General features: G+C 52.2%; 1 protein-coding gene across 1 annotated transcript in view; it reads left to right on the top strand.

Moving 5' to 3' along the window:
- The window catches only part of CCDC88C (coiled-coil domain containing 88C), a gene marked incomplete at its 5' end in the record, with an annotated part of 121,079 nt that overhangs the window by 28,400 nt on the left and 70,253 nt on the right, over window positions 1-22,426 (top strand). Inside the window, one exon of the mRNA XM_023538363.1 lies at window positions 17,328-17,397. Coding sequence (XP_023394131.1) covers window positions 17,328-17,397 — 70 coding nt within the window. The remainder of the gene's footprint in view (window positions 1-17,327; window positions 17,398-22,426) is intronic.

Below are 22,426 nucleotides of genomic sequence, written 5' to 3'. Positions count from 1 at the left end.
ACCTGCCTAGGATGGGCAGATCGGAAATCCTCCGTGGGCATCTGTCTGCAGGTTTCACCAGCACGGATTCTGTATCCACGCTCTCCCGACCCCTCCTCCCTCCCATCTCCCACAGCTGGGCTGACTCCCCTCCAGAAATAGTGCTTCATCTTAAGAAGCACATAGGGAAAAAATGTTTAACTCATGTAATTGTGGTTACGTAAGAAAATGCCAGTGTTATTTAGAGATGCATTCTGATGGAGGGGTGAAAATGACATGATGCTGGACTTTAAAATTCTTTTTATTTTATAACAAAAGGAAAAAAAGTTGAATAAAGTAAATCTTACTCGTTGTTGAATTGGAGTGAGGGGTGGGTTCATGTCTCTCCTTTTATTTCCATTTGAATTGTTTCACAGTAGCAGTTTTTTAAGTGTATAGGATTCTACTGAAAACTTTTGGGCTTGTGTATAGTTATTGGTTGTCTTTCCTGAGACTGCTTTACCTCCTTAGAGATACACGTTTGACTCATACACCGGCACTTTGCTCTTACTTCTTTGCTTCCTCCTGCTTGTTGAACACAAATGTATTTCTTTATGTAACATTTTCTGAAAACTTGCAATATTTTCATCTACCCCAAGATGACCAGAATTCTACCGGTGACATTTTACAGAGGTTTTTGGGTACTCTTGTATGAATAGTAATGTGCATTTTGTTTTTATTGGACAAACATTTATTGAGCATCTATGTATGAAGACCAAACAAAAAAGGAAACTGATGACGTGGGGGAGGGGCCCTGCCAGTCTCAAGGTCACACTAGAGGCTGGAGGGTGAGCCCCAGGCGAGGGTCCTTTTAGGGTCCAATCCCATTGCATGGAGGTGCTTTCTCACAGTGGGCCTGTCCAGAGCCCAGCCATCTGGCCCCATTTTGACATCCCATAACACTTATATTCAACTCCAAAGCCCTTTACGTGTATTTAAATTTTCTCATCCTGTTCTCAGGGTGGATCCATTCTCCAGAAATTAAACTTCTTAGGGGAAGAGAAAGTTGTTTTTGTGTGTTGATTTTGAGCAGGCCCACTGGAAATGGGGAGTAAGGTACTCGGTGGGAGGCCCAAACACCAGTGTAGGTTCCAGACCTGGCTGTGGAAGGCCATTGCTGGCACCTGTCTTCAGCCAAGGAGAGCAGGTGCTGGAATGGGGTGGCAGGAGGTGAGCTTGTGCTGCAGTCCATTCCTGTGTGGCACCGGCAACTTCATGCTCTCTTGGGCTTGCTGTGAGGAGGCTCATGAGGCAGGGGCAGTAAATAACGGAGTGAGAAAACACTGGCTGTAAAGACCAGTCAGACCTCACAACAGCTCGTCCCTGGGCCCATTTCCTAGCCCTGGGTGAGAAAGCCTGTATCCAATACAGACTGGCCTGGGGGTGTTTGTGTTTAAGCCCTTGACCCTGAAATTGACCCCGTTGAGCCATCTTCCTTGATGGAATCCTCTGTTTGCAATGTCATCCTTGCTCTTTCAGCCTCTCTCTGGCAAGAGTTGGCCTGTTGAGTGGGAGGCCTTGCTGGGGGGAGCACTGGGTTTTAGAGTCAGGTTGGCTGGCAGTCAAGACCCACTCGTTAGTTTGTGGTTCTGGGTCAGTGTCTGCTCCCTGTGAAGAGGGAGTTGGGAAGGATCAAAGCTCTCAGTGAATTCTAGCATGTCCTAAGTGTTCGCTGTTCTGTGTCTCACCCACTGCCGGAGGGAATGCAGATCGGTGCAGTCACTTTGGGAAACAGTCTGGTATTGACGCCTAAAGTTCACCATCCGCAGACCCTGTGGCCCAGCCAGTTTCCTGCCCAGATGTATTCGGGAGAGAGACTCCTGCGCGTGGACCCCAGGAGACTTGTACAAGGATGTTCACAGCAGCAGAGGCCTGGAAACAGCCCAGATGCCCATCAGTTGGGGATGGGTGAATGCACCGAGACGTGGCTGCACAAAGGAATATTATACAGCTGTCCAAACAAATTAACGAGGGCAACATGCACTGACGCAGATGGATTTTAGCAATATCATAAATACTAGGTAAAAAGAGTGTGTGCTCCCCAAGATTACATACGGTGCTATTTCTTATAAAGTTAAGGGCAACTAAAATGTACTTTTTAGGAATATTTACCGATGCAGTAAAACTATGAAAAAGAGCCGAGGGAATGTCACTTCTGATTCAGATCGATGGTGTCTGGGGTGAGAGGAGGTGGGGGGTGGGACGAGGGCACCATCCGGTTAGAGATGGGTTATTGTCAAGGTCCCAGCCTTTGTTTCGGGTGGTGGGTTTGCAGGTGGTTATTACATTGTGAAAAGTAACTAAGTGAAAGTGAGCCATGTGTGACCACAGATGAGTGTCACGAGCCAAGGATTATGATTAATAATTAACCCCATTCTGTACATGTCAGGTTCACTGCCCAGCACTGCAAGTTCGTTTTAGCAAATACTCTGATGGCCCAGTGTTCACTGGGGGTGGGGTCTCCTTTTCTGTAGTCTCCCCTCCCCCCTGCTTCTCTCTGGCCTGACGCCTGTCCATCCAGCTCAGGTCTTCCTCCACGATGCCCGCTGGTTGTCGTGAACTCGGCTGCCTGTGGCTCTACTCTTTAACCACTTGTTTCCCATCCGTGTCACACAATCAACGGCCTCACCCACTGATCATTTCCACGTGTGTGTATCTTTCTAATGAGAGGCCAGAGGGTGTGTTTTATCTCTTATGTGGCAGATTACCCCCCAGCTCCTGTCCATCCCCCTTCTTCCTTAATGAACCTCCCCCGCCCCAGCCTCCCCTCCAGCTGGGCCCGGCCCTTTGGCCCAGTGAGATTTAAGTGGTGGTGCTGAGCACTGCCTCTGGGAGGCCTTTCTCCGAGCGTGCCAGCGTGCCTTCCTCCTCGCTGCCCAGAGTGCAGCACAGTGCCCAGGTCCCTGACACGCTGGGGTGGGGGGCGCTCAGGGTCTGCCTGTCTTCTCATATCTCGAATCTTGTGTACGTCATTATTTCTAGGTCTCCGTCACTCACAGAATACTGTAATTCTCAGGGACGTAGCACACAGCCGACCCCCATGGATCTTGGCACTGCAAGGCACCATGGGTCCTGTGGATTAAAAGGTCAGCCGGATCTTAAATTGGTGTCTAGACTCCAAAGACCTGGCGTTGGGTCCTGGTCCCACTCACCCACAGGTGACCTGGGTGCGTCACTTACCCCTCTGAACTTCACTCGTCAGGGAGTTAGAAACTGTGCCTGCCGACACCTGAGGTGAGCAGCACGGCTGTCAGCCGTTTGGTGCCGTGTGCCCGGCTCTCGTTTTCTGAAATGTAATCTGCACAGCAGTCCACCAGCTGAGTGCACAACAGAGGCGTAGACTCACCTCTCAGCCTTTCCCGAGCAGCGAATAGACTTCCCAGGAATAGACTTAGAGGTCCCCACGGCACACCTATGCCTGTTGAAGGTGCCCTGTCCCCAGCCTGTGCTGCCAGCCCTCAGTGGTCACTGTGACCCCTCTACTCACTAGAGAAGCTCGGGTGGACAGTCTGAGATGAGCTTGTTTTGGCTCGGCCTCCGTTTCTCTTCATTTTTTCTCCTCTAGAAAGAGCAAGGTCTCGGTGGACACAGGATTGAGCCACACTGTGCAGAGGGGTAGGCGGCCATGCTGGCGTAGGGAGGCAGCTTGTGTGCGTGGAGCTGCAACCAGAGAGGCCGGCCTGCCCGCCCACCTGCCCGCCCGGAGCAGTTCTGTACCATGCCCAGTGTCCAGCCTCATTTTCCTACGTCTGGGTGGCTGGGGACCACAGTGTGACTGTTGGCAGAAAAGGCCTTTCCATCTCAGCAGGCCTGGGGTGTTGATGGGACTTGCCACTGTCCTACCCGGGGCCCCTGATCCCTACTGTGAGGGCACACATGCCATGCTCCTGTATCTTTCCTTTGCTCCTGGGTGCGAGATGGGATTTATAGTAACCGGCTACTGGCTGTCTGGCATCCCTTCTCTCCTGGGCCTCCGTTCAGGAAACACTTATTTAGAGGCTCTCCCATGCCCGCCCGGAGCCCTGTTCCTACTCGGAGCTCACTAGTCAGAGTGGTTGATAAATGCCTGTCTCCACCCTGAGTCTGAGTTCCAGGAGGTCAAGGATCTGGCCTTCTCTACTCGCCGTCACAGCCCCGACTCTAGCACACTGCCTGGAACAGACCCATCACAGTAAATGCTTGTCGAGTGAGTGAACGAACAAATGAACGTCAGAGTAAGGCAGTTCGTGAGTCTACAAAGCCCAGAGGGCCGTGGCTGAGGTCGAGGAGGCAGATGCAAAGACCCGCCCGAAGCCAGGTGTACAAATGCCCCAAGAGAAGCACTTAGACATTTTTGAGGCTCTGAGAGGTCAGGACAGTTGCTCAGAGTGAGAAACCTGATGTGGTTTTCGACAGCCTCTTCTGGGACACCAGCCTGAGTGACCAGTGAAAGCCTTTCCTGGCCGCTGCAGGGTCACTGAGTGTTCCCGCCTCTTCTCGCCATTCACAGTGTAAACTCCCAGAGTTGGAAGATCTGGATTCCATCCCCAGCTAGGTCATCACTAGCCATGTGACCCGAGGCATGTCCTCACCATGTGCATTTCAGTTCATTCCTATGGAAAACGGGCTCAGTTCCAGCACCTGCCCCACTGAACACAAGAAGATGTGTGCACAGTGGGAAGTGTCGGACCAGTGAGACTGTCTTCCAGCACACAGCATGCCTCACAGGGCCTCACATGGTAGGCACACAGTTAATGTGCATCATCAAATCTTCCCTAATCTCCTTTTGGCTCAGGCTGAAAGGGTCCTCTTGCCTAGGTGGCGGGGTGGGTGCCGACTGTCATCCCGCTCAGTTTGGGCTCAGGAGCACTTGGTGAGAGAGCCTTTATCTGCCTCAAGCGCAGGTTCCCAGCTGGCCCTGTGGAGCCCAGCAGTTGGCCTGTCTCCCCACCAGGGGCTGGGGCGGGTCTGTGTGCCTTAATTTTTCTCCCTCTTCCCAAATGTTCTTTGATTCTGGCGGTCCTCACACCTTACCCAAATCCGAAGACCTTTTTTTTTTTTTTAATTTTAAAAAGGGTTTTTTTGTTGTTCTCATCCCAGGCCTCACATAGTAGGGGCCCCCTCAGTCTAATTGGGAGCCTCGTTTCTTCCTCGGTCCTTTGGGATCCATGTTCAGTTGTTGATGCAGTGAATACACGTACCAGCCCTGAGACTTGTGGCCCTTCATGGGCTCATTGGACAGGTGCATGAGCCCCTCCCCGTGCCAGGCTCTGGGCAGCAGTGGGGAGGGAGATAACCAGGTCCCCACCCTCAGGAGACTGCAGCTAGGCGAGGAGACTTGAAAAAAGCGAAGCTGGTTTAGTAGAGGAGGCTCGGTCCACTGCTTTATGACTAGTGATGGAGACTCACCCGTCCCCTCCCCACACGCCCTCAGCAGTTTATGCCACAGACATGTTACAGGGCCTATCCCGTCGGGTCACACAAGGAAGTGCCACTGGGTCTTAATTCCTGGCCCAGCCAAACAGCACTAATCGATCATGGCGCACTCTGCCTCTGAGCCGAGACCTGGCTTTAGAATTCTTCTCAATAGGGGACTCCAGATGGCCACTGTCAAGCACCTGTGCTGGTGCCCAGGTTTGAACCCTCATGACCTCTGGCATCGTGGTGAGTTACTCTTGGAAGAACTTGTGCCTCCCAAGGCCTCAGAATGGGATGTCTGATCACAGGAGCCCACTGTAAGCACTTCGGAGCGCTAGAAATGTTCTCAGAGGTTAGGCTGGGCCACCACCAGCATTGTGCATGCTGGGACTCTCTGATTCCCCATCTGTATGGTTCACACCCTCTCTCCACTCATATTTATCACCTGCCGTTCATTTCATCAGAAGGCCCCCTTTGACTTCTTGTCTATATTAGCTTCGTTTTCTATCACTTTTGATCATCCTACTCTGCTTTATTTTTCTTAGCACTAAGTATTTCCTGACACATACATATGTCATCTTTATATACCCTTTTATCTCTCTCATTTACTATAATATCCCCAGCAATCAAAAACAGTTCTTGATCAAATGGATCTTGCTTTGGCAAATTGCTGGTGGGCCAGGGGTACCACTTGCTGGTTAACATTAAATGAGATAATAAAGTGTCTGGCCAGCTTCCAGCTTATTAGGCACTCTGATTTGTTGTAGTTCAAGAGAAAGTGTTCTTTGTACTCTGGAATGGGGAGGGTGTGTTCAGTGGCCTGTCTGAGGTCCTGAGGCGAATGTTCTCGCCATTCCCCACTGTGGTCACTTGGTTGAGTTTAGCCAGCAGTTGGTGAGCATCTGCTGTGGGCACACATGCAAAAGCCTGGGGGTGGGGTGGCAGGGAGGGTTCAGAGGTGAGCATTCCACAGCACCTGCCCTTAAGACTCTGAGGTTCCCAGTCGCTTTGAATTCTGGGTACACTGTGACAGGGCTTGGGGGGTACAGAGGAGGAAGTGATCATTTCCAACCAAGGGGCTTGGGTAGGGGAAGGCATTGGGGAGGAGTGTTGGAGGGTGCAGAGGATTACATCAGGTGTTGGGGTTGGGGGTCACCACCAGCCCCTGCCCAGCCCCCCTGCGTGGGCAACTGTCTTGAAGTCATACCATCTGTTGAGATTTTCACTTCCTGCTGAGATGTTAGTCATTACAAACTTGTTTGTCGTTTCTTAACCTTCCTTCTCCTCAGTTTTTAACTGTCTCGAGTTGCCCTCCCCGTTTCCTGCTATAGAATAAACTCCTGGTGCTAGAAGGACCCTCCAGACTTTCTTTCTCCTTAGAGGGAGTCAGATCATTTGTTGCAAACTCCCATGGAGAAAAGAAGTGACCGGCTCACAAGATTTGTTTGCCAATACCGTGTTTCATCTGCAGCTTTTTGCAGGGGCGGGCTGCGGGGAGGAGGCGGTCATGCCGTCTACTCTCACTCACTAATCTGCTGTGGAGAATTCGCAGTTCCCTCCAAGTTCACACAGAACTTGACCCACTTTTCCTAAGCCTTCCCCATTCTCTGAGGCCCAGATTCTGTGGCTCCGCCCCAGGCAGGCATCACTCATCAGCCGTGCACACTCCCCCGGGGCCTAGACTTGCCCTTAGAATCAGCCCAGCACCCTGCCAGCCCTTCTCACGCAGTGCAGGCTTTTTCTCTTGAGGCCAAAAGGGAAAAGACAGAGTGAGGAGAGGATGGCCAGGGCTTCCTGCCTGGTCCTGAGCCCTGAGCGATAAAGAAGGGGAGGGCTGTGGGGTGAGCCCGGGGCGGGGAGGGTTTCTCCATTCCAGAGGAGTCCGGGGTGAACCCCCACACCCAAGTACCTGTGGCCTTTACGGGTCTCACGTTCCCGTCACCGCAGGCCTCCTGCATTTGTGCGCGCAGAGCTGTTCTAAGCTGGGACCCTTGAAGCAGGAGTCAGGCGTGTGAATCCTCCCCAAGTGTGTCTGGAACAGCACCCACTGGGGGCCCCATGCCAGGCACTGTGCTTGGTCTCCTGCAGGTTAGGTGTGATGCCAGCCACCCAGAGACCGAACACAGGGGTTGAAGCTGAGGCCCAGCAGTGACAAACAGGCCGTGGGCCAGGCTAGGGGACTCCAGAGCCCCTGCTGCCACTGTGGAGATAAGCACAGAGCGCCAGCCCCCGGCTCGCTGAGCAGGGGTTCTGGTTCTCCTTTATCCTGGGACTGCGGCGTGTGACGCCAGTGCCTGTGTTGGGAGTCATGAGGTGGGGGAGTGCCTGCTGCTGCTTCCGTTGCCGCGGCTTCTCCCTGCCACCATCATGACCCCACTATGTACACACGCACCTGGAGCGCACCTGCTCCTCTGCGTTCCCCTTTCAGCGCAGCACCACCTCCTCCTGGAAGCCTTTCTGGATTAGTCCCTCCCGTGTGTTCTCACTGTCACTCGGCTCAGATGCCTCACATCCCCTTTGTTAGGGCACCAGACTTGCCAGTGGGTCTGTCTGTCGCCAGGCTGTGGGCTTCACGAGGACACGCCCTGGGCACCCTCGCTGGTCCCTGTCCTTTATGTTGAGTTTGTAGATTTGAAGACAGAGGTCTTGTCTACTTACACTGCCCCCTCTAACCAGCACACCACCTGCCACCCAGTAGGTGCCCAGGAAATATGGTGATGTGAATGAGAGTGAATGGCTGCCCGCCAGCGCCCTGCCCTGGGGAGATGGATTTGGAGGCCTGGCTGACTCAGGCGCATTGGTGCAATTTATCCTGTGACATTCACACTGTGGGGTGATGTGGTGCCTGGCTTCTCTGCCTGCCTTTCCTTGCCCTCACAGGCCCCGGCAGGCTGCCACCTGCACCTGGAGGCTCCCAGCCGTTCTGCCACTCCTGATGTGTGCCCTGGGAGTGAGGAGCTGGTGCAGCTCTGTCAGGCAGCAGGTGTGGCCTGCCAGGGCGTGGCGCCTGCCCCATCCCTGCCTGAGATGGGCGCCTGCAGGCGTGGGATGAGGGCTAGGGTGGAACAGAGGGGAGCACAGTGGGTGTGTAGATGCCGTGTTATTCTCGGCCGCTGCTGAGACAGGAAGGCCATGCCGCTCCCACTGAACTCCGTGGCCATGCCCAGGGCAGCAGGTGCCTGGGGAATCAGCCCAGAGCCCCCCACCTGACCAGGGTCCCATAAACCTGGTGGTAGCTCTTCCAGCCTGTGTGACGAGTGCCTCTGGCTTGCTGTGACCCTTGCATGCTGCACTCTGGCTGGTGGGCGGTGCTGGCTTTTGGGCCTTGCACCCTCCCTCGCTTACCCATCTACAAAAATGTTGACTTTCCAAGAAGCTCAAACAATGGGCGGGCTTTACAACGGCTGATTCACAGTTGTTAGATTCCTCACCATCATAAAATGAATTCCTTACATCAAACCCAAGCACAGATGCTGCTATTTGAGCGGGGAGGAGGGGACAGGGGACAGGGTAGCCCTAAGGCACCCCAGGCACTGAGGTGTGAGGACAGGCCCAGCCCTCCCTCCCTTCTCTGGTCTAATCCTCTCAGTCCTCCCTCCCCCTCCCCCAGGTCCCCCACGGGAGGGTGGTCCTGGCACACAGTAGGCCCTCAGAGGACTCTGTTGAGTGGAAGTAGGCTCCTTGGTGTGGTGGGAAGAGCCTGGGGCGAAGTCCCAGGAGACCTGGGTGTCTAGAGCTGAATGTGATACTGTGCGCCACGACTTTCTTTGGGCTGCAGTTTCCCTGCTCTTCTGGTGGGAAAATGCTGATTCTTACCACCCTCTGCTGTCGGCTGGGATCTGTATGCACGGGTGTGCATCCGTCTGTAGGTCCGTCTTGGGCCCTTGTCCCCTCCCGACCCTGCACCTGTGGTTGCTGACACCATTCCTAGCTCCCAACTTTGGCTGCTGGTGACCAGGCCTGAATTCAGCATGTAAGATGGTCCCTGAAACACCTTTTATGGGCAGAAGTTCTTCTCAGAGGACACAAAAGCCGTGCTCTGCCCAAGCTTCCGGGGCAGCCTCTCCCCCCTCCCCCGCCCCGTGCCCCCTTCCTTGGTCCAGACACTTAGAACAGGCTCTTCCTAGCATCAGATAAGAAGACCGCACCCACAGAGCAACCCCAGGCGTCGTATAAGCCCTAAAGGGAGGGTGGCAAGTGCTCGTGGGGACACTTGAAGTGTCATCCAGTCACGTCCCTGTTGGGTTTCCCCTGGGTTCCTCCAGGACATGCGAGCACTGGCCTGTTTTCAGAGTTGGCAGCCCTGTGAGATTTACTCCATAAAGGCATGCTGTGCTCCTCTGTGCCAGCACCGTGTCCCCCCTCCCGAAGGAGCCACACATCTTAGAGATGGTCCTAGTCCCATTACAGATGAGCATGTGGCTCAGAGAGGGACTGTGACTTGCCTGAGTCACAGCAAGCAGCTTTGCCCTCACGTGGTGGCATTTGAGGTTCCAGATGCTCCTTCCCACAGGTCTCCTCCTTGGTCAGCTCAGAGGAAATACTTTTTCTTCTTGCAGACAAAGAATGGGCTCGGTTTGTTTCTGTGAGCACAGCCATAAGGACGGGCTGTTATGAAGTGTTCTGGGGAGGGCATTTTCTGATGATGTGGTAACCGTGGGCAGCCCGAGTTGGTGGCCTTACATCACTGGGTCCTGAGACGTGTGGCCTAGTTAGGGGAGCCGGTGTTCCTGGGCCTGTGTGGATCCGAGCTGGTTTCAGGCCCTGGGGACCCCAGGATTAATTGAGACGAGGTGGAACAGATGGGTTGAATCTATCAGCGGCTTTATGTGACAGCCTCTTAACATAAAAGCACTTCATTACCCACTCGTTTGCCAGGGCCTCTGCTCCGGTCCAAGCGGGAGCTCGGCGGAAACGGAGCCCCGTGTCCAGATGGAATTCCAGGCACACGGCCCCTAGGCCGGGCTCTAGACAGGCAGCCGAGGGTAGATCATCAGGCTTACGTCTCCTCTTGGCAGCTAAACTAGAAAACCACGTTCCTGGTGGGAACATCCTAGAGAGTGGGCTGTGGTGTTTGGTTTGGGGGTCAAGTCCTTGTTGCTCTCAGACAAGGTGACGTGGGAGGCATGATTGGTTGGAGGGGGCGGCATGCTGTAACTATGACGGGTCCCTATAGAAGGTATGAGGCACATTAACTGTAGAAAGTACCTGGGGTGGGTCATTGGGAGGTCGGCGTTGTGCAGGGGACAGCTCACCAGCCTAGAGCGTCCAACCCTGACCTTGCTCTGGGTTCTGCCCCTAAACCCCGTCACCAGCATCATGCTACAGTTCCCTCAGATTGAAAATTCTAGTAATTCTTGCCCTGACCACCTCACGTGACTGTTGGGAGAAGAGAGACGGGACTCTCCCTGCAGTTGGGTGTGTGTTCGCCAAGCCAGGCTGCGTGCGGCAGCCCTGGAAAAGTACCCCTGACTTTGTCCGTCTCTCTGTGGGGTCCCCTGTGGGTGTCTCAGCCTGTCGGAATCCCAGAGGCATCCCACCCGCAAGAACCTTGGCGAGGGCTGTGCAGTTTCTGGCGGCTTTGTCACCGTGGGGTTTAGGACACTGGAATAGCCTGGGAACACTGGCCTGCGTGTGAGACCTTTCCTGTCTGAGTCACTTCTGCAGCTTAGCAGTGCAAAATTAACCTTGCTTTGTTCCTTTGCTCATAAAACTATCACATTTGGGTTTTCCCAGTTGCAAAGCATCGTATTCAAACCAGCTTTGCGAATGCACTTTGAGATGCTTTTACCTTTCGTTGACACCTACAGGCAGTGGAATCTTCAGGCACATACCTGGTGGCTGCTTTTGCCCTGTGAGGAGGCGGAGGAAGTAACTTAACAGAAGTAACTGCCGTCGGGATAGTGGCAGAAAGCAGTTTGCTTTCAGGGCTTGGTTCCCTCGTTTTATTGTGTGTGAGAGAAGATGCCTCTTCCAAAAAAGAAAAAGAAACCAAAAAAACGTATTCAGTATAAATTTTCAGGAATCTTTTCTGATCAGTCTAATTTTGTCAGCTGTCACTGTTAGCAGCTTTTTGCTGTCTCTGAGTGAGGAGTTGATTGACAAGGCAAAATGCGAAAGTGCCACAGAAGTGGGCAGGTAAGAGCGAGTCGTCGAGGGGAAAGGAAATCATTAAGGGCCTCGAGGGTGGCTGTGTGAGGGAGGTGGCCTTTTCGCTGAGCTTTGGAGCGAGCATAACGTCCTAGCTGGTGGTAATTAGGGCCGGGGATGTGTGCGGAGGAGAGTCCCCCGTGGCAAACAGTGTGTATGGTACAGTATAACCAAAGGCTCGACGCGCTGGCCTCACTTAGCAGCTAATAAATTTCTCGGCTCCCTCCTTCACCTTTTGGACTCCTAGGCATTCTCCCCAGCCCAGCTTAGAAGCTGCCTCCTCTGAGAAGCCTTCCCAGACTTGTCTGAGCAGTTTGGCAGTACTCCTTCCACTGTGCTGCTCTGACCCCTGTCCTTTTGTGCTGGGATTGTTTACCTGCCCGCCTTCCCAGCCAGGCTGAGAGTTCTCAGCTCATGGCACTGGGCTCAACGTGTGTCTTTTGAATATCTGAACCCGACCAGAAGGTATCCTGTGTTGAGTGCTGGGTGCACACTCCAAGCTGGCATCACAATGTTGATGATTTTCAGTATCGATTTTGAGAACACGGATAGGTCCTTTGTGTTTCTTTGGCTGGATGGAAGGCACATTTTGTTGTCTGGATCATCGTGATCTGCTTGGCAGCCGTGAGCATCATCTTCCTCCTGGATGCCTCCGCTGGGTGTTTGTCTTAACTTTTCTGGGATTTCTCTGTCATTTACTCTGCATTAACAGCTCCTGTTCAGACCCCCATGAAGGGTCATTCCTTGGCCTTTAGTCGCATTTTTCCTTCCTGGCAAAATGTCCAGGCATAAAATTCAGTTTCATTCGTGGGGCGAAAAAAAGATTTCTTTCCATTTCTTCTCGAAATCATTGTTCTTAATCCAACAATCCCAGTGTTTGGAATAAAAACAAGATAACCTTGCCATGCAAACACAAACACACGCACACGCACAAGTGTCTACACCCTGCTACTTTTCCAGGGCCTGGGATTTCTTGCACCCGTGGAGAAGACGACCTTTCCGTTTGCCCAGGTACAGAGGTCAGCCTGGGCCCTGGCAGAATTTTAAGCCCTTGCAACGAGGCCCCTACATTGCCTGAGGTGGCAGGTGGCACTTTGCCGTCTTCAAGGGGCTGGTGCCCTGGGAGGCCACCCCTTCCCCCAGCCAGCCCCGGCCCCAGCCCTGGTCAGGCCGCCTGGTTCTCTGGCTACAGCTCCTCTCCCCGCAGGCCCAGGCTTTATATTTCCTGATGGGAGATGCTGGAGTGCATTTTGATTTGGGGGGAAGTGCTTTTCTTTTTTTAAACAGTAAGCCACATCATTGTCATCTTGAATATGTTGTAAGTTGTTTCAGAGGAAAGGATTTTAAAAAAATTTTTAGTGGACCCATCATGTTCACAGCTCAATATCTGATGAATAGGTGCTGATTATATGTTCTTTGTGTGGGAAGCTGTACCACAGAGGTTACAATAATTTAAGATAACTACAACCACATTACAGAATCTTTAGAAAATGTTGGGAAAACTTGGCTTTTGTCCTGATCTTTCCAATAGAGTCCTATCATTTGGTTTATTTCCTTTGAGGGTTTTTTTTTTTTGTACACTTAGGTGTCCATTTTTGTTCCTTTAAGTGTTTTTTGTCTTCCTGAGCAGGATGAGTGGGCATGTCTTCCGTTACCTGACCCCTCCCCGGTATCATGTGCTGCTCCCTTGTCACACAGCCCTGTCATACTTTCTATTTTGAGGTTTTGGTTCGAGTGCTTTAGGGTGTCTATTTACTATTCTGCCCTTGACAGTTTTACTGTGAAGTCGGCAGTTTGCTTAGAGTTTGGGCTACACACACAGTTCTCAGGGGTGAGTCGAGGGGGTTGTTTTAAAGACCTGAGCTGAGTCTCCCCCTGTTGCCAACTCGCATAGTTGTAATCGAGTGTGAGTTTTGCATGTAAGGAGGAGCTGTGGATTCTGCTCATCTTCCTCGTCTATTGCCCTTCCTGTCAGTAGCAGAGCTCGATGACCCGTGAAGCCTGGAACCGCGTCCCTGTTCCCTTCCGCGTGCTCTGCGCTTCCTGCTGAGTAGGTTCACACTTCTCAGGAGGGGGTTCTTCTAGTAGGAAGGTGGGTTTTCCTTCCCCTCACCTTCCTGGTTCTGTTCTTAGAGCTTCTCGCCTCCTCTGAGAGCCAGTGCCTCAGGCCTTGAGACTGGCCACCACACTCCCCAGAGGGCCTGGATCGGGAAGCTGGGGATCAGTGGCAGGCGACTGGCTGGGCTTGTTGACACGCGTGCAGACACAGATGCAGCCTCTGGGGCCCACCAGCTGGGGTGACAGACGCTTCCTAGGGAGTGTCTTGGCCTGTCCCATCCCTGACCTGCATGTGTTGAGCCTCGTTTTTATCATGGGATCCCCGAAGGACATTAGAATTGATAAGATCCCAGATTTAGATTTGCAGCCTGGGCAGTGTGCATTATTACAGAGTGCCTTCCAGCCCCCTGCCCTTCCCCCCCCCCCACCCCGGCCCGTGAAAGTCAGACACACCCACCTCTTCAGACCCACCTGTGTGACTTGTTCTTTGGATTGTTTAAAGCCGTGGCCAGTGACAGCCTTCCAGGATGCAGCTAGTGCAGTCTCATTATGAATAGGCGGACCTGGGGTTTTCCCAGCGTCGTGGCCGAGGATCTGAGAGCCAGCTTGAGGGATCACAGGACCCACCCTAGATCATGGGGTTTAACACCCCTCTCCTTGCCCCTGCATGCTCAGTGGAGGGTGGGGTAGAGCGTGTCACCAGGAGGGCCTCACTTCAAGCCTGACTCTTCTCTCCTGCCCACGTCAGGCTATGAGGGTCGGGTGACAAGACAGACTACATCAAGGCTTGTGTGCACCCTCATTCCTGCCTGGGGGTGTGACCGTGGCCTTTGTGAAGTCTTGGATGGCACCAGGTCCCAAATTGGGGAGGCTGCTTGAGCACATCACTGGGCTTGCACTCTGTGGCCTCTCTGGGTGTCCCACTGGGTGCAGCCAGCTGGGGTGTGACCAGGTGCCCGCCTCGCAGGCCAGTGTCAGCTGCAGCCTCCACAGTGGCTTTCTGTTCTGAGTGCCAGGTGGGAGGGTCCACTCGTCAGCAGCCTCCTCACGTCCCCACTAGATGGAGGCCCTGCCACCTGAGGGGACAAGTTCATTTGCCTCAGGGATCCGTGGCTATCACGTCCCCTAAGTCACCGGTGTTGGGGAACCTCTAGCCGCATGTAGCAGTTGGGATCCCCGGATATGGTTGGTGTGACTGAGGACTTTTTAATTTAAATTTAAAAACCGATGCTCGATTCAGTTATTGGAAAACTTTTAGGCGTGTTTGGAACAACTTGAGTATGCAAAACTACATTTTCAGACCAAATGTTTCCAATGAAAATTTAGCATCTGAATTGAGATGTGCTGTGAGTTTAAACTGTATACTGGATTTCAAAGATGCATTTAGAAGAATGTGAAATATTCATGATTTTATGTCGGTTACATGGTGATAATGTTTTGGGTATATTGGCTTAAAGTATATTAGAATATTTTCACCTGTTTATTTTTACTTTTTTAAGGTAGCTACTGGGTATTTGAAATGTATATCTAGCATTATATTTCCACTGGACAGCTCCACCCTTGACACACACCTCTGAGCCCACTTTTGCTGGAAATGTGATTGGTGTGGTTCTTTAGGAAGAACAGTTAATGATGGCTATGGAGTGTTTTTGGCCATAGGATTAGATCTTAGGAGACCCGTGGTGTTTTGAAAGGAGCAAATAGAAAAATAAAGTCTTTTGTGAGACATCGCTTCTTAATTGCACAAGTGACATATTTCTTGGGGAAAATTATAAAGTACTGATTAGACAAAATTAAACACCCTGTTTTGGAAGAATACATGCGTTTTCTAGCAATATTTTCTAGCAATGTTTCCAGCAGTCTTTTGCTTAGATAATCATTAGCATAAGCACACTGCTTTGCATTATTGCAGAGACCTTTAAGGCGATTTCATGTGCTGTGTTTCTTTTATAAATGTGTGTATGCTCCACTCACTTGGATGTGGCAGAGGGAAACCAGCCAAGGCCTCAAAAGGGATTCTAGGTGGTTGGCTGGTGATAATAAGTGAATCTTCTAGAAATTGGGCAGAACTCTTGAGTATTGAGGCTGAGTAGGGGCTCCACACCTCAGGGCCCATCTGGTGGGAGTCCTTCCCTCTGCTGGACGAGCAGCTGGAAAGTGGCTTTCGCCTGTGCTACGTTTTGTCCCAGGGCGGGACTGGAACCCTTTGGTGAGCCATTTAGTTGAGAGACAGTTTTTTCATGTTGAATTTTCCCAGGGCTGAAGGAGGGCTGAGACTGTTACACAACTCAGACCTATCTGACACAGGTATTTACCAACTGAGACATGTTTGTGAAAACATTAGCCATCTTTGATGTGGTGACATGTGACCCCAGATAATAAAGACTTCTCCAACACGGAGTCTGGAGAGGAGCCTGACGTGTTGGGAGTGGGGTACACCTCACGGTTTAGCATCCCCTGCCCCCAGTTTCTGGTGTGGACTGGAGCTGTAGAAGGGTAATGATGGAGGGTAAAGTCATTTCATATAGTCTTTGGTGGCGATGTCCTCTCCTGGCATGCTTGCCCAGGCCACCATTCTAATCTGATGATGCGGAGGTAGTTCTGGAGTGTTCTGCTGGGCCCTGTGGGATTAGCCGATTGTGTAATCGTCCGCATTTCCTTCATCGGTGTTCGTTGGATACTGAGCACAGAGATTCCTCACATGACACAGTAGAGTGACTCCTGAAAACTGTTGTGTCTCAGTGGAAGCATTTTTTAAAAGGTGTAAGAGGAGCATTGTTGGTGAAGACTTTTTGCAGCAACCACTTCTATAAGACCAAGAAGACTTATGAAACCTGTCCCCTTACTTACCTTATGTAAAATTAGGTTTTCGTCTTCTGATTTGTGAAAAACAAGCCCATCCGGATGGGAGAGGTGACCTGCCCTGGAAGTGCTCTGGGAAACGGAGCGGCGGGTGGGCGGTCGTGAGCCGGCATGCCCGAGCACAGCGTGTTAAAGACACCCGGACGGGGGCATGGCTGGTGGCGGGTGCCTGCGCCTTCTTGCAGAGACCCTGGGCGTGAGGGCCGGGAGGCAGCTCATTTCCTGCGCTTCCTCTCTGCTGGGTGCTCATTAGCTGTGATTTGTCCCTGTCCCAGGGACGTCAGTGCTGTAAATGAGAAGAGTCCCCTCATTTGCAGCTGGTCCCGGGGACCTGCTGAACGCTAGCGTCTGAGTCACCAGGTGGCAGACACCCAGTGGCATCTCTTTAATCTTCATTCTGTGTTTTTTAGCTGCACAAGCACACCGTGCCATCAAAATAAAGACTCTTTTAAAAAGAAACTGATACCTAATCCTGCTGTCCCGGTGTGGAATAGACCTTCTTTTTTCCGAGGTCTTTTTCACATGCAGACATAATTTTTATTTGGTTTTCAAGGCAGTAGTACAATTAGCTTTGACTTTTTAAAAATTTTTATTTTTCAGTTATAGTCGACAGTATTATTTTGTATTAGTTTGGGAAGTATAGCATAGTGGTTAGACATTTAGTTTTGACTTTTCACATTTATTTATATCACAAATGTTCCTTCCTCTCATATAGTATCTTCACAGTTACCATGTCATGGCTGCACAGTCATCCAGTGACTTGATAAACTGTAGTTTTTTTTAATCACTCTTTATTTTTGTTTCCTGTTCTTAATGGTATCTTGTCCTTTTTGTTTCTGTAGGAAGTTCTCCAGCAGCTGATCGTAATGAATTTGCCCAATGTTCTGATGATTGGCAAAGACCCGCTGTCTGGTGAGTGAAAGCCGCTCCCCGTAGTGCTTGGCCGAGGCCATGGGCTCTGGGCAGCTGTTGGGCACAGAGCTCTGGCTGCCAGGTTGGAGCCAGCAGTGGAAACACGTGATCATTTGGATGAGATTTTAAAGGGTGGGTTTGTTACCCGGGGCATTAAGCCAAGAGCACATTTCTTCCTTAAGAGTGAATCCTCGCGACCCCTCAGGTGCAGGTGCAAGGCCGCTGCTTCCTTGGGCTTAGGGGCCTGCGTCGTATGGGGATCTCCCCGGGGTCTCTCCTCTGTAGTAAACAGGAGTCAGCGACACTCTCATGGGATGGGCACTTGTTGATAAGAAAGTAAGAGTCTTCTGAGAGAATTAACATCTCTTTTCCCCTCGGATCCCGTAAGGTCGTATTCACCACACGGTAGGTCTCACCAGGGTGCCCGGTCACAAATGTTTTTCACATCTCCCACTGGACCCTGAGGCCCGAGCAGCCAGGGTTCTAGTGTCAGCCACTCAGTGTGACTTTGAAAGACCGAGTGAAACGCGCTCCCGGACATCTTCCAGAAAGTCAGACCTTACTTCGTATTTGTCAGTTAACTCACTGGGTGAGTCAGGGCGATGGGTTTCCTCCCTTCCACATTCGTGTGCGTCTGCCTGCACCCTTGGCTCTTGGACATAAGATCACAGGCCCCAGGGACAGACTTGTCACTGGCTAGGACTTCCCTTGTTCTGGTGGAGACTTGATAGTGTTCTGGAAATGCAGGTCTGGGGCCTCCTGGAACAGGCGAGAAGTCAAGGCGTGCAGGAAGGATCGCCACCGTACAGGCTTTTACAGGAGGAACTGAAGCTTCTCTCTGTTGGCATCTCCTGTCCTGCCCTCACTGGACTCTGGCCATCCTTGCTCTTGTCCATCTGACAGTAACTAAAGTCACCTTGAAACAGAAGGGAGAGTACACTGAGTGACCAGCCAAAGCCACTACTCAGAGAAGAGCAGTTCTCATGTAGTGCCATAGCCCTGAGAGCAGCCGCAGTGGCTTCTGGGGGCCCTGGGCCAGGTGTGGCTGAGCATCAGTCACCATGCTGGGGGCGGGGGTGTTCCTGCTGGGTCCCAGCTGGCTGCCGTGCCCGCCTTTTCTCTGCATGAGCCGAAAGGAAGAGGTTTCCTTGGCCTTTGGTTAGTCCTCAGCACACTGGCCTGTGCACTGTCACCTTGCAGAGCCCACCCGGTCCCACGGCGGGCTGCGGGCACTGCACACCCTACCCCACTCCGCACACTGGCCTTCGGTTTGCCTCCTCCCACCTTCCTGCTCTCCTTTATTTCATGGTTTCCCCAGGTAGAATATACCAGAATCAGCCCCTCTGAGCCACAGCCTCAGGCCCCAGGGACAGCTGGAACTCTAGCAATTTCTGTAGTAACTTCAGGAAGGCTGGGGCTCTGCTGTGCTGAGCAGAACTGGGTTGCCTCGCCTGACTTACTGGAGCGGGGCTGACGTGGAGGGGAGAGGGGAGAGGTGCCTAGAGGGGTTGGTGGTTCGGGCTTCGTTCTGCCCTTCCATCCAATCTGTAGATAGTCGTATAAGGTTACTAGAGGAAGGCAGAGTGGCAGGAAGAGGGACACTCGCTGCTTGAGCCCTTGGTGAGCCCGCCATGTGGCGGACACTGTTCACGTGTTAAAAAGTGGAGATGAAATGTGCTCCTGGGGTGTGGCAGTGCCATCCCCAATGACAGAGGAGAACGTGGGGCTCACAGAGTGTAAGTGGCATGCCTTGTTCACTCAGGCAGAGGAGCTGGCTGGAAACCTGCCGTGGCCGGCCCTCCACCCCTAGTTCCCGTTTGTACCACACACGGACATGCGTTAGGTTGAGCCCTAAACGATTGCTAATATTCACCACTGTGACCTATAGATATGGCAGTGGGCATGGTTCTACCTAATATCGAACATGTCCTCCTCCCCCACCCTGCCGCCCTGTCACCTCGTCATACAGCATAGCTTGGCCACCTTCCTGCCAACGCCCCCTCTTCCCCATCCCTGTCAGCGTCCCCACTTCCTGTTGCCCTCTGGGGAGTCCTTATCCACGAGGCATCTCCACATACTTTAGCAGAGTCTCCGTTCCAGCCTCTTTGTGAACCATGTGGGATGTAGAGATTGTCCACGTGCAGAGAACACGGGTCCCCACCTGGGGTCTGCGCTGAACAGAAACATCTGAAGAGATGTGGATGCCGATTAAAAAAAAAAAAAAAAAAAAGCTTTATTGAGGTATAATTTACATGCCATAGAACTTAACCCGTGTTAAGTGTATGATTTAGTGTGTTTTTTTTTTTTTCCCTAAATGTACAGAGGTGTGCAACCTTCACCATAGTCCTGTTTTAGAATGTTATGGGGAAGCCGATTTTAAGCTATGACAGGTTAATTGTGTCCCTTGGTACCCAGCATGATATAGAATCAATACACAGCGATCAGAGGGGTTGTGGCCCCAGCAGTTGGAGAGATGAGAAGCTGAGCGTTCGGAAAGATAAGGACGAAACCTCGCCCATGCAGCAAGCTCACACGGCCCCCAGGCAGGCTGTGCCGACGGGGAGGGGCTGCTGGGCACACAGCCAGGTGATGTCTGGCCAGGGGCGTGCGAGCTGGGCACACACGCTGGTGTCCTGGGGGGCTCCCGGAGCAGAGGAGGTTGGCATATCCACCAGCAAGATGACGCCAGACCCGAGTGCCAAAGGCGGAGGGACGTATTTATGGAATGGTGTTGTCTGTTTTAAATTTTAAAAATAGATGTGTGAAGCATTTGGATTTTTTTTTATAAATAAAGAACAAAGTTGGCTTCTTTCTGTGTGGTGGCCTGGGGGCGTCGGGGGGGGGCTGCTCTTTCCCTGGTTCTTCCACACACATTTCAGGAACTTGCCTGTGCTCTTCTCAGCTCCTGTTGACAGTGTGCTGTTATTTATAACATTTCACAGTTTTGGGTTATTTTTCGTTTTTGGCAAATGCAGCGCAGTGGAGTCAGGTGCCGGGGGCAGGACAGACCCCAAGCAGCGCATCCATTCTGCCCCCGCACTCCCCCTCACCCCACTCCACTCATTGATGCGGGAAGATCCCGAGATGCCAAGCATTTGCTTCCCTTCCTCTGATCTAAGCAAGGAGCCGTCAGACTTGTACGATGATGAGATTTTTCTTTACGTCTTACCCCCCTGCAGCCATCGGACAAAAGGATGTTCTCTTTCTTCCAGCCCTGGGTGGCTGGAAGAAAAGCACAGTGCATATCAGAAAGCCCTGTGTATACCTTAAATTGCTTTTAAAATCTCTCCTCTTGGCCCTAAATCCTCACTCTCTTATTTCCTGTTTTGTACCTCGAATCAGCTGTCTGGATTTCCTCTCCGGCCGAGCGCGGTTCAGCCGCGTCTCCAGCTGAATACCCGTCCCTGGGGAGGCATCTGTCCGATGCCTCGTTACTGGAGACCCCACTTCTTGGAGCCCAGCCTGGGGTCCTGCAGGACCCTGCTCTGAACCTCTCCCTCACTTGCCTGTGATGGCACTTTGCAGAAAAGCCGTGTCCTTGGCAGCTGGTCCAGACTCCCAGACTGTCCCTCGTCTCGTTTCTCTGTGGCCCAGTCGTGTCCCTTTCTCTTACCCCACGCCCATTCCTGCAGGCAGGTCCCATCTGAGCGCTTCTCTCGTCCTGCCCACTTCCACCTGGCTCCAGCCATCACCATCACCATCCTTGCCCGCCCGTGGGCCCCAGGAGTCTTCTGTCTGCCTGCTCTGCCTTTGCTCCCTGCATTCTGGCTTCAACACAGCAGCCATGGTAGTCTTTACAGAGTCAGATTATGCCTCTTCTCTGCCCTCACCCTCCCAGCACCAGGGCCCGTGTGCTGGCTGTTCCCTCTGCCTGGAATGCTTTTCCCTCCATACTCCAAGAACAGCTCCTTCAGGTCTTTGCTCACCTGCCACCTTCTCAGCGCCGCTCCACCTGACCTCCTGTTTAAGCTATAGCGTCTCCCTCGGGACTCCCAGGCTCCGGCCCTGCCCGCCTGTTCATCATAGTGTTTATCACCTCTCACATACTTTACCATCGACTTATTTTCGTGTCTATCGCATTGCTTATTTCTCCCTCTAGAATGTAATCTCTCACAAGGGCAAGCATCTTTGGGGCTTCCTTTTCATTGACAGTATCTTCTAAGTGTCCAGATCAGTGTCCGGCACACAGTAGGTGCTCCGTGAGTACACCTTTGCCTTTTTCTCCTCCCCACCCCCCTACTCCCTCAGGCTGGTCTTCCTCACCAGTGTTAACCTTGTGCTGTCACAGATACGCAGGTCAGGGGTCAGTGGTTAGGGTCAAACGAGAGTCTGTCTCTGCTCCAGACCGTGTGTGTGGCTCCCCAATCCTGGAGAAAACGATCCTCATCCCACCATCTTGCCAGCCGTGCGTCTGTTAAACATTTACATGGTTTGTCAGAGTATATTCTACAAGAAGTGGTATGAAAAGCAAGAGCTCACGATATCTGCTTGATCTGTAAAGTGAGGGGAGCTGTTGCCCTAGAACTAGATCAGCTCCCTGGCCCGTTCCATCCCTGGTTTCTCAGCAGCCAGGCCTGTCCCCGTGCCACATACACACAAAAGACTAGATTTGTCTGACAGGAAGCCGGCAGATTTCTGCCGTGAATCATGGAACAGCCATGCTGGAAGAGAGCACTGTTTTCCTTCCAAGGTTTGTATGCAAGTGCAGTAGTGATTTTCAGACGTGTAAATTGCAGATCCCACCTAAGCTGTTTAGAACGGAAGGGAGGGAGTCACAGAGGTGCAGAAACCCAGCCCAGAGAGGGGAGCGGACTCATTCAGAGGCACTCAGCGTGGTAGTCCCGTACATAAGAGATGTATTTATCATAAATTGTGTGGACGGTTACATAGGAGCACAGTAAGCCGCTGATCCCAAGCTGTAGGACAGGTCACTGCCGTTGTTCTGCCTGCTGTTTCTTGCATTCGAAATGTCAGGCAAGATTCCTGCGTCCTGGAGGCTGCAGGGTCCTGCCTGAGCACAGCTGGAACC

This window comes from Pteropus vampyrus, unplaced genomic scaffold (genome assembly GCF_000151845.1).
Source record: "Pteropus vampyrus isolate Shadow unplaced genomic scaffold, Pvam_2.0 Scaffold219, whole genome shotgun sequence".
Lineage (NCBI taxonomy): Eukaryota > Metazoa > Chordata > Mammalia > Chiroptera > Pteropodidae > Pteropus > Pteropus vampyrus.
This window is presented reverse-complemented; position numbering and strand designations above follow the sequence as displayed.